Source organism: Pteropus vampyrus, unplaced genomic scaffold, assembly GCF_000151845.1.
Source record: "Pteropus vampyrus isolate Shadow unplaced genomic scaffold, Pvam_2.0 Scaffold126, whole genome shotgun sequence".
Taxonomy (NCBI): domain Eukaryota; kingdom Metazoa; phylum Chordata; class Mammalia; order Chiroptera; family Pteropodidae; genus Pteropus; species Pteropus vampyrus.
In genome coordinates this window covers 4,651,804-4,664,238 of record NW_011888907.1, presented here as the reverse complement: position 1 = coordinate 4,664,238, position 12,435 = coordinate 4,651,804, and the positions used below count along the sequence as shown (strand labels likewise).

The following is a 12,435-nucleotide window of genomic DNA, read 5'->3' as shown; positions in this document are numbered from 1 at the left end:
TAACTTCTGGAAGAGTAGCATCACAGAGCAGTCCAGAGGCTCAGAATGCAGGAATGATTGTTCTCAAGAATGTACTTTTTACCATGAGAACTGTTTTTTGTACTTTGGAATACTCTGAGAATTGCCTAGTTTTGTTTCTGATTTGCAAATCCTAAGACCCTTGAACAGATCTTTGTCGTTTATTTCTAGCCAAAGCCTTCTGACTCTCTTATGCTTCGTCAACACCTTCAAGTGGAATTGAAAATTCTGTTGGGAATGGTTTCTGAGTCATAGAAGGAGAACTGGGCTTTGGAGGTAGACAGCTGTGTGATCCAGACAAATGACTTAACTCCTTTGGGCCTCGTTTTCATCTGTAAAATAAGTAACAAAACTTAACACAAAGAGATTATAAGGATTGTGTGTGAAAATCCACCACTGCATCAGGCATGTAGCAGGTACTTAGTATTAGGTATTACCCCTCAGAAATATGCTGCATAAGCACAGCTGCCCCAACATTCTTGGGTTTTCCATGTCTTTGTTCAGTAAAGGCATGTCATTAACTGTTAAGCTGTGATTCTATAATTTTATTCTACCATCTCATAAATTCATAAATCACAGGTCCTAAATTTGACTCAGGAAAAAAAAGGATATGAGAACCAGGTCAGTTTCTCTTGTCTACCTCTTGTTGCTGGGCACACTGAAGATAGGGTCACTCAGAAAGAGACCCTCGCCAACAAACTGGACCAGTTCCAATTCCCTGGAGATCATCATTTATTTTTGGTAAATGCCATCAATGAATATAACACAGTATCATTCCCACAGAAGTCTATAGCATTTAAGTCTTGAAAACAGGTGAAAATTGAAAAAAAAATTCACAATTTTCAGATCCTTTAATAATTTCATGTTCTATGCCCTTAAGGCTGTTAGATCCTTAAGGTACCGGGTCTGGTTACGTCCCAGCGATAATAAAGGGCCTGTTGCCTGATGGATGCCAAATACACAGCAAAGGTCAGGGATTCCATGTGCTGTTTCACTGGAACGTATTTTGGCTTCTCTCCTTTGTAACAAGGGTTTGATTTTCCCTAAAATGAATGACTTAAGGAAGGTGCTTAAAAATTCCACACCAAGTCTCAACACAATAAAACACTATTCAAAAATGCCCTCTGAGCCTCAGTTTCCCCTTTGTAAAATGAAAGAGTTGGGTTAGAGTTATTGTCGTAGGCCAGGCCACACCACAGATGGGTAAACTGAACTCACCGCCACAAACCCCAGCATTGGGGAGTGTGAGGGAAATAGAGCTGCTAATGCGAACATGGGAGCGGGGTGGGGGTGGTGGGCCAGGGCTAGAAAACTGGCCTTCAAGAGGTCAGTGCCAGCTCTGAACTGTCAAGTCTCAAAAGTATGTCTTTGTATTTTGACTTAATGATTTGGTCTGATATGATTGTCTCATTCATTCCAGTGTATATACTTACTGTAAATTTATGTACAGAATTAAATATCCCATTTATTAATTTATAAACCATAATAAAACCAGTCAGTCATTTCCTTTCACCAGCAGATCTTGCACTGGAAAAGGAAAACTAATAAACAAATTTCAGCAACATTGGAAATTTCATTAAAGCTGAATGGAGGCATAATTCATTTTGGAGTTCAATTGTATGTTCAAGGAGTCAGTTACTCTAATCATTAACCAGTGAGAAAACCTCAACTGCAGATTCGACTACCTCTGGGGAAGGCACCCAGTGAGCTCTTCTCACCAGTAACACCCTTCAGGATTGCCTTTTCAGGTTTCAAACAGCACATCTCAAAACTTGGCCAAAGTAATTATAAGCAAGCAAACAACAGGCAGTGGAGACTCCTGAGGCTGGTGGTTCATAAACTCACAGGCTAAAAGTTATCTGTGACCTCTCCAGGAGTGGTCCATTCATGAGTTGATAAAATGAAACCTCTTAAATACAAAATTCTAATTATCAAAAACAACCAGGAGTCAAGCATAAGCTATGTCACTTCCTCTCTGAACTGGGAAACGTCTCACTCACGAGGAGGTAAAGGGTGATCCCCATCCCATCTGCTGGAGACAGTGTTGAAGGAAGAAAGCAGCCATCCAGCCATCTTCATGGACCCCAACCAGTGGTGCCCTCAGGGAAGGAGGATACAGTCCTGCGTGATGCCAGCAAAGATAGAGACCCCAACCTGGACCTTGGCACACGTAATTTTCCTGATGATGTGAACTTGACAAAACCCAAACTTTTTCTTGACCAAAGCATCTCATCTGGCAAAGCAGATCTTAGCTTGGTGCTCGCCCTTTTTCTCCTTTACCAGGACATGATTCAGATCCCAATGTAAACACAAAAACAGACCATGGAATCAAAGCACTGTGTTCTTGTCTGACACAATCATTAAGATGTTTTTGATTCATTCCGCTTTCAGCGATTGTGGTCATTCGAGAGACGCTTCTCAGCACCATTTCTTCCTACGGAATGCCAAAATGCGTCAAGACAGGCATCACCAGTGGGAACTTTTCTTGTTTTTAAACATTTAAAAACAAAAGGGTTTTCAATTCATAAGCTAGTCCTCATGTGTCCCCTCCTGGGGACCAAGGCATAAACACACACAACTACAAAATATTCCCTAGAAAAATGCGAGATCCTCATAAAATCAATACCTCTTCAACATCTCGTGAAGTCATCACAGCAGTGAGGACCCACCAGAAAAGACAAAAATGACTATTACAGAAATAGAGCTTGAAACACTGAACATGATTTCCTAATGATCCCTCCCCCAGCCTCTAAATCACCTGCTCCTTACTATCCCAAGAGAAGCAATGCCCTGCTCTGCCCCTCATTCTGGGTCCCCACACATACCGACTGATTTGCAGGTCAAATAATCAGCTTCCAAGAATTCAATGCTAACTAAAATAGCTGTTCACTTGGGAGTGCTTGCTAGTAACTGCAAACGGCCATGGGGCTGCAGGGAAACTGAGTCCATCTCCTTGCCTGCACTGGGATCTGTATCCACAGCCTTTCCAGAGAGTTATCTGGAAAGCAGAACAAGAACTCTGAAATAAATGACTTGGAGAATAAGTCCACGCAGAAAGGTAAAATCTAGCCAAGATCTCCACAGCGACACCGCCCTCAGATGACAGACTCCAAGAAGGAAAGGCATGAAACATCAGAGCTTGAGGGTGGTGATCCTTGCTGCAGGGAGGTCATCCTGCTGCCCTGGAGGCTGGGAACCCCGAGGTCCTCTGATGGTTTGTGCACCATCCCTGTGGTTGGGCTTACATTCACTGGTTGTCAGACGTACTGCTGGGTGTGGGGGAGAAGTCGCAGACGGCCCACCCTGTCCTCTAGGTTCTACACGTCATAGCGGTTCAAACTGTATGAGTTTGGGTAGCTCTGCCGGCTGTACTGGAAGTGGTCTGTTAAGATGTTGTTGCGGCCATACTGATAGTCCCCATGCTGGGGGAAGAGGATGCCATTGTGAGGCTTCTCCAGGGGGCTCCGAAGGTGCTCTTTACTGTTCAGGTCCCCCGCTGTGATGGGGAGGAGGTGCTTCCGCGCTTGCTGATTCGCATCGTACTTGGTCTGCAGGGTCAAGAGAGCAGTGAGACACATGGCTCTTTCTCCAGGACATGCACAGAGGACAGGGAAGCTCAAGATTCACAGGCAAGCAGCCCTTCAAGGCCAATGCAAGTGTTGCCCCAAGTGGGGCTCAGATATGGTCAGTAAACAGTTAAAGGACTAGCCCTCCCTGTTAGCCATCCCATGTCCTTACAGGCGACTAAACAGAGCCTATGTGAGGAGAGAGCAAAATCCCGACAAAGCCTCAGTGGACCCGAGAGCCACGGCTGGAGCAAGGCAAAGGCCAGGGTCATCCATGCGGGAAACGGAAGGCCAGGGTGGGTGGGGCTGTGCCAAGACCACAGACCAATCAGTGGCAAAGCTGAGAGCTAGAACCCGCACCTCTCAGCTCCTGGTGAGGCTCCTTTTATTCTCCGCCGCCACCAACTCTTAGTGTCTCCCTGGGTGTCGAGGGGACAGCTTTCCTCATCCCAAACTCACCTTATTGTACAGGAAGACACCCAAGATGGCTGTCATCATGCCCAGGACGTTGGTGCTGGTGACCGGGTTCCGCAGCATGATCAGGGACACCGTGATGACCATGATTCTCTTGGTGGCGTTGGCGACCGAGTAGCTTAGAGGGCTGATGAGGTTGAGGATGCTGAAGGCGATGACATTCTGGGCAAAGTTACAGAAACCGCTGACAGCCAGGAGCAGGAGCGTCCAGGGCCACTGGTACACATAGGTCTATAGACAGGGGGTCAAGAGAGCACCATGATTACAGGCCTGCCTTGGCAGAGGTGGGGGGAGGGGGCACAGAGTTGCTTATTGGGGTAATAGTGGGTGGGCAGCAGACCCAGGTGGGTCCTTGTGTGATACCATGTGCTCTATATGTAGCATAGCCCCTAACCCTCACTACAGTCTGTATGGCACAAGTCACCACCACCGTCACCATCACCACCTCCCCCTCCTGCTGAGGAAGCAGAGGCTTGGAGAGGAAGTCAGGTGCCCAGAGGGCACAGAGCACGTGAACCAAAGGCTTCCCTCCTTCATTCCTGGACAGTGAAGACCAGGGCCCTCAAATTAGCAGAGCAATGTCTGCTTACTGGACATGGTTTCAGTTTGATTGGGCTCCTGTAACAGACACCACAGTCTTACAAACAGACATTTCTTAATTCTGGAAGGTTGGAAGTCCAAATACCGTGTCTCATTGTGGGTTTCCTGGTTCCTAGATGGCGTTTTCTTGTGGTGTCGTCGAGTTTCAGAAGAGGCAAAGGCGCTCTCTGGGGTCCCTTTAAGTGTACCAATCCCACTGATGAGGACTCCACCCCCATGACCTAATCACCTCCCAAAGGCCCCAACTCCTAACACCATCACATTGGGGATTGGGTTTCAACATGTGGATTTTTGGAGGACACAAACATTAAGACCATAGCAGACATGATGCACTCTATAAGATGAGGAGGTCCTGGAAAGAAGGCCCCCGAGTGTGTGAAGAACCCTCAGGTGCAGAGCCAGAGCTGCCAGGTCTGCCCCATTGCTGGGAGTCCTAGGTAGCTGCTTGACTTCTCTGGTCAGTTTCTTGTCTATGTAATGGGGGATGATTCCTGCTGAGCCCACACATGCCACAGCTATGGAGATCAAATGCGATCATGGCTCTGTAAGTGCTTTAAAACAATACCAAGCCACACAAACATGAGAAGAAGGCGATGTTATCAATACTGCAGTTATTGTCTGACTCTCACTGGAATGAGGCACTTGGGTTAAGGGGACCCAAAAGTCAAGACCCACAATTAGCAGACATTTGGACCAGAGAACTTCCCAAAGAGTCTGGGTTGACTCCTGGACAGGCAGATGGGGGAGAACTAGGTAGGCCCTGCCCTGGCCAGGCGGCTGGGGATGTTCAGTGCTGAATATTTATGCATTTATATCTATTCACGGCTGGGCATCAGAAGGCATGCAGCACAGCTCCTGCGCTTCCCTGGCCTCCACAGTCCCACCTTGGCACCAGTCCTCCAGGCCAGGGAACCAAGAAGCTGTACAGACAAGGCTGCCAGGACATGGCACACTAACACAGACAGCCCCAGGCTGTACATCTGTCTAGTGTCCATGACCCAGACAACAGTGCTGGGATAGCCCTGCAGCCCAGTGCTCTGAGGGCAGAGCAGTGTCAAGACCTGACGTGGCTCCATCATGCAGCAAAGCTACAGCTGCTTGGCAGCAGCTGCTCTCTGCAGGACAATTCCCGGGCCACAGTGGCCTCGGTTGTGGAGAGGACACAGCTGGCTCCCTCAGGATGGTGGCCCTTCTAGGACAGGAGCTGGAGCAATCTTAGGATGGCTGGCTGATTCCATCTCTACCACCTTCTGAGAGGGAGGGATCACACAGTCCTCTCTAAGCTGAATAAGACACACTTAGGTGACCTACTCAAAGTCACCTAGACTTTTGCCCCGAGCTGGGGTAACAGCCTTTATAGGGCACTGTCGAATAACGTGTTCCTAGGCTGTTGTTAGAATGTACAAGGGCCCCATCAAGGTAAATACACACACACACACACACGCACGCACGTGTGCGTATGCACACATACATACACATAGCCTCAACAAGTAAAAGAGAATACTAAAAGTAATTATAAAAAAGGTAATCACTAGAAGAAAACTGAAAAACGTCCTCAATACAAGAAAAAGCAAAGAGAGACCAGAGCAAAGCCTAATATGTACATGTTTGTATGTGTGTGTATACAGAGACACCAAAGAGCTGCAACATAGAGAACTGACAACAAACATATTGATGATATAATGCAGCCAATGAAAGAAATGGGAAAGACCTAAATACATCAATATGGAGTGATCTATCTCCAGGACATATTATTGAGTGAAAAGAGGAAGTTCCTCTTTTCTAAATATCTAAAAAGTCACTTTTTGTGTAAAGAGGATGGAAGGTATGAATATATACAAGTTCACTTATATTTGTGAAAAGAAACACTGAGAGGGTAAATCAAGAGCATAAAAATGGCTACCTACGGGAGAAGGGAAAGGAGAGAGTGGAGATGACGGGGACTGACACAGACTTATCATCTGGTTTGGGAAATATAAAGATTTGACATATTTAGTAGGGGCAAAAAAAAAAAAAAGCAATGCCTAAAAATTGAAAACAAATGCAAGTAAAGGAGCTCAATTACACAGTAAGTTTGTGACACAGGCACATTGCAAAACGATTAACTCAAGTGCCCTTAAGAAAAGCATTTCAATTGTACTCTAAGTCCTTAATGTCGTCAATAGATTCTGATGTATAAAGAAGCCAATTTACCATAAGCTAATTGATATAAACAAGAGTTAAGTTCCTACGGCATCTCATTAACACTGTCATAAAACATTACTCGAGGACCTGTTGTACATTTTTAAAGGAACATGTTCTAAGGAAAAAGAGCTGCACAAAAATATTAAACTTCTCTCAGTGCTCAACCCGCAGCTGTCCCTCAAGATTCTCATTCTGAAGTGATTATATGTGTATACAGTGGAATCATGTATGTGAATAACTGGAGTAGAGTAGGATAAGCAAATAGAAAATGTTGTGAGAAACCAAGTGTTCCAGAAAAGATATAAATAAAAAATCAAAGCAGTAATAAATCCTGAGATAGTAAATGGAAACCGGAAAGAATCAGTATGAATTCTCCCTTCTGCTCCCGAATACGTCTTTCGTAATGTTTCATTGCAAAGATTTAAAAGCAACGATGGCCCGATAGGGGTGAGCACACATGGCATTCAGACTGTGTCTCTAAACGCCACTCTCCACTATAAGCAACCTGCGTTCCCCAAGGAGTGGCTGATGACAGGTCTGGGATGGGAGGTACATAGATTAAGGAGGACATCCTGCTGGACCAAAAGTCATCAAAAGCTGACGTTTGCTGTCAGAGGGCAGGGAGCCAACAGAGAGGACTCTATCAGCTAAGACAGGATAATTTGAATATGAAAAGACTAATATATATGACTGACAAACACAAATGCACAGTGACACTAAAGAAAAAAAATAGAACCCTCCTCCATCCCTCAAAAAGGAAAGAAAACTTCAACTCACTGGTTAACATTTGAACTCTTAACTCTTTACTTTGAAAATTGGTAATTAAAAGGAAAGAGAAGCATTGATCTGCCTCTAGTGCACTGTACTTCAAGGTAACAGACTAGTCCTGGTTGACGATGGAAAGTTCTTAACAGAAAAATCACAGCTCATCAGTGTGGAAGGGAATTAGAACAGAGCCACAGTTAGCTCATCTGGTAACTGGAGATGTTCTCTATCACATCCACAGGTGGTGCTAAAGATTAAAGATCAATGTCAAGAATCCAGACAGACCTAATAAACATTTACTCCTCCCTAACTCAGGCCTAGAAGAGCCACACCCACCTCCTTGTCACTGTCACCTGCGTTAGCACTCTCTGGAGGCTGGCCTGGCGGGGGAAAGAGGCTATTCCCTGTGCTGAGAGCTACAGCTAGAATCGGAGTAAATGGAAACATGTAGAGATGACGCCAAGAAAGGAATCGAGCACAGTTTTCAAAAGAATGAGAGCTGTACCAGGCTATTAAGATAGGAAAGTCCCCCATCCTGGCAGTTTTTTCTTCCTTCATGCCACCAGTGCAATGCGACTGCTGTTAGCAACTGCGATCTAGCACAGTGGAGAAAGAAATGCAAAGGAAGTCGACGTCCTTGACTGCACACAATGTGAGTTGACAAAGATCTGAGTGTTCAAAGGCCTAGGCTGTCAGAGGCCCCAAGTGCCCCAACATAGCAGTGTAACTCCCCGACAAAGCACCTACTTTGGAGCCATTCAAGAAAAGGGTATGTTTTCAGGCCTGGCCAACTTACCAGGTCACTGCTGACCAGGAAAGCAGAGAGGTCCACTAAGACCCATGTAGGGATCATAAAGAAGACGGCGTGGCAGCCTAAGATGTTCAGGAGCCGGAGATGGTGGATCCGTGAGTCTCTTAATACCTAAAGAGAAAAAACCTCTTTAAAGGCTGATCAACATCTTAAGTGGCAAGAAGGGCTCCAGTTACTCAAGCCCCAAACACAGTGACTGTACATTAACCCTGACATCCAAGTTTGACTGCCAAACCTCCAAGTGCACCTATGATGAGACATGTAGCTAGTGCCCGAAACAAGCACAATGTTTCATGCACAAAGAACCAAGGAAAGAAAAAACGCCCCCAGCAATCCTCAATGCTGGTGAAGCTGCAGTAAAACAGGCAATCTGAAATCCCAAATTGGTATATAGCTATTTCAGAATACAACCAGGTAAAGTGTATCAAAAGCCATAAACATCTCATACTCTCAGATCCAAGAACTGGAAGCCAGTCATGAGGAAATAACCTGAGAGAAAAACATTATGCAGAAAGATGTTCATTACTGTGTTATTTGCAATGAATAGTTGGAAATAGTCTGCATTTGCAATAGAACTGACTGCATTAATTGTGGTACCTGAATAGAGTGTGATTATTACAGGAGTTGAGAGCAATGATTTTTAATGATACGGGAGAATATGATGTTACAATAGTTAAGTGAATAAAGGAAAATTCTAAAGTGTATCTATAATATTACAACTCTAAAACCTGCAGAAAATAGCCCTAGCATTAATGGTTCTCTTTAGGGGACAGTACTGTAAGTTCACTCAATAGCGTGGAAATCCTTAAGCAGGGGGGGCAGGTCTTTTGATATTTCATCTCTAGCACCCACTATAGTGCCTGGCACACAGTAGGTGCTCAATTCTGATTTTTTTTTCTTTGGGCTTTTCTCTATTTTTCACATTGAACATATGCTAATTGTATAAAAAAAAAATAAGCGTTTAAAAATTAAACAACAAATAGAAAACCAGCAGAAGGGCAACATGATTTTTTTTGCTCCAACACTAAGAAATCCCTACTTGGCCACTTTTTCGAATGCTACCCATGTACCCCCCAAAACACCATGCATACCCCAAATGGTGCCCAAATACCTTTTTGGAGAAAATATTCTGAAGTGAGAAGCACAGTGTGGCTGCAAGGGCACTGATGAGCCCCCACATGTCAAATGACAACTCAGTGACAGTGGCCAGCAGGACGCCGCTGATGATGGGAATGAGTGACAAGTACACCTGTGGGAGGAGGAAAGAAGGGCTGTCAAGTTGGGCTGCCCAACATAGATACCCAGGGGAAAGCCTCAGCCACTCTCCTCCCTCACCAAAAGGACACCTTTGGACAAGAGCATTAGCTGTGACAGTGATGCTCTGGGGGTTAGGGGGGAGGAAGATAATTATCAGAGTATCTGTGGCAGAGCTATGTCACTGTGGGCAGCCCCACTCCCTATACCATTAACCCCATTAAGAGCCCCTGCTCAGGGCCACAGACCAGGGCTGCTCCTAACAAACCTATCCAGCTGCCACCACCAACACACCAGGGTCTGACACCCTGATCCTCCAAAGGACTGGCAGGATCCTTCTTCTAAGATGCAGTTACCCATGGCTAAGACACTGCCCACACCTTCTCTTTTCCCCTCGGGTCTCAGTTTACATACCATTCACAAGGAGAACTACCCCCGCCCCGTCAGGTTTCTCTGCTGCGTGTTCCCAGGCACAGAGCTCTCCACCCATTATAAGTGTCCATTACAACATCTGTGTCCTTGTACTTCTTTAGGGCAGGTCCTTGCTCACTGCTCTATCCTGGTGCCCAGCACGCAGTACACATCCAATTAACTGCTGGCTGAATGAACGAGTAGCATGCCGTGATAGGAGGCCTTCCAGAAGGTCCAAGCTTTCCAGAGCCTGGTGTACGGAATGGTTCCTGAGCAATGCTAGCTAAATGGATCCCAAATTCCAGAGAAATGGGATCCATTTCTGACATATAACTCCTCTGACTCCTTCTACAAAGGACATGCTTAAAGTACTGCGAAGATTTTAGGAGGGGGTGGTGAGGCCCTCCTACTCCCTACCACCCCACACCCCTGCGCAGAGCAAGGGGCTCTGAATCCCAGCTCCCCCATTACTGGTTGTGGGCCTCAGATACGTGACTCTCCCCTTACAAGTCCACTTCTTCCCCTAAGATAACCTGCCTTATCTGCCTCACAGGGTGGGTCCATACTTATTCCATCATTACCATTACTCTCCTGCACAGGCCATTCCCAACTGTTTCCTCACTGGTTGAAGTTTCTGGTTCCTTGCCCAACCTGGGTCCAATGTCCCACACAACGGAGAAACCTGATCAATGTGCTGTGATATCGAGTGATGCAGCTGCATCACGGGCAACTCCGACCCAGGAGACTAGTCACATCTGACATCACCCTGGGGGCAGGCAGCAGAGCACACCCTGGTCTTTCAGGGAAAAAGGCTGAAATAAAAAGTCAGCTGGAGGTGGCCCAATTTCTGTAAGTTGATCCAGGGCAGTGCTGTTCTGAGTTACATAAAATACAGGAAAACTGACCACGTAGAAAAGAGGTACTCTGTCCAACATGAAACAACTTCCAGCTGAGACAACAGTTGTCTCACTTTCACGTAAGGACAGAGGCAAGGCTGTCTCTGGCTGAAGCCACAGCTTCTCTTGCCCCAAGCCAGAAAATACCCTGGGCTGACATCTCAAACAGATCCTGGATTGTACCCAAAGCATCTTCCTTATGCAGTCCAGGGTTCTGTGTGTTGCTTTCACTTCCATTCTCAAACATTCTCAATTCCTGGCTGTTTTTATTTTGAAGGCTCTGCTGAATTTTGGCCAAATCAGACTCCTTTGACTAGCATCTCATTTCTGACCCCAGAAACCCCAACCTGACTCCTGTCTCTTGCAAAGAAGTGAAACTCTGTCAAAGTTCTGTTCCAGCAAGAAGTCAGATGTTCCATCCTGGGTCCTACTGGAGGGGTACTGGGTGCCTGGCCAAGGTGAGACCAGGTCATCGACTATCTGCAACCCCGGGCAGGGAATCAAAACAGGGAGGGAAAGAACCTGAGAGAGACGGCTGCATCCAAGAGACCACACAGTCAACAACTCAGGGACACACCCCACACACCAGTGCCCACAACGTGATTTGAAAAAAATTAGCAGCAAAAGGGCCACCAGAGGCATCTAATCTGACTTCCTTTTTTGACAGGAAGCCTGGCAGCCTGCATGCCTGAAGCCTGGACCACGTCACCAGCTGGGTAACAGCCTCTCCTTGCGCCTCCACCTGCCCAGAGCCCTCCTGGCTTACCTTGGTGCTCTGTTTCTCCTTCATGATGATCCGGGACAGGAGGACCACCCAGATGGGCATGGTGGCCTTGACTGCAAAGAGAGGAAACGGGCGCTCACAAAACAGCCCTGGACTTGGGGAACACACTGGGAGCCTGTCCCAACTCTACCGCGGGTTGGGACAGCTTGGCAGCCCCTCGAACCTCTTCACTCTTCTTTCCATGGGACTTCCCCACAAAACCAATAGTTGTGGTCTGCCCCGCTTGGCTCCCAACTCCCTTCTCAGCTTCGCCCTCCCTAGACCCCCGTTCGTGTCTCTCCCCTGCTGACAGCCTTGGCGGGCCCCAACCTGTCATTCTAGGCCGGACACCACCCTCCAGCTGACCGCGGCACCCACCGGTGTGCGCGTAGGACACTGGCACCTTCCAGATGCTGACGTGCGCCGACACCGATGCGAAGTACTTGCCGAAGGCGAGAGGAAGTACATAGCGCGGGTAGAACCGTGGCGGCAACAGCGGGCCGGGCGACGGGTGCTGGCCGGGCCCGGGGCCCGAGACTGGCGGCGCGGGAGGCACGCGCCACGCGCGCAGCAGCGGTGGGAGCCCAGCGCATAGAGCCAGGATGTGGCACAGCGAAACCGTCACGGGGAACGGGAAAGCGCTCAGGATCACCTTGTTGACCACGTTGCCACCCGCGCTCAGCGCGTACCACA

At 47.1% G+C, this 12,435-nt stretch overlaps 1 protein-coding gene across 1 annotated transcript; it reads right to left on the bottom strand.

The window, feature by feature from the left end:
* Positions 1 to 732: 732 nt before the first annotated feature.
* SLC35E1 (solute carrier family 35 member E1) lies at positions 733 to 12,433 on the bottom strand (the record flags this gene model as incomplete). The annotated part of the gene is made up of 6 exons (XM_011366923.1): positions 733 to 3,566; positions 4,044 to 4,289; positions 8,404 to 8,529; positions 9,530 to 9,667; positions 11,746 to 11,816; positions 12,121 to 12,433. Coding segments are annotated over 6 exons (1,125 nt in total), but the record flags the coding sequence as incomplete, so codon positions are not given.
* Between the last annotated feature and the right edge of the window lie 2 nt (positions 12,434 to 12,435).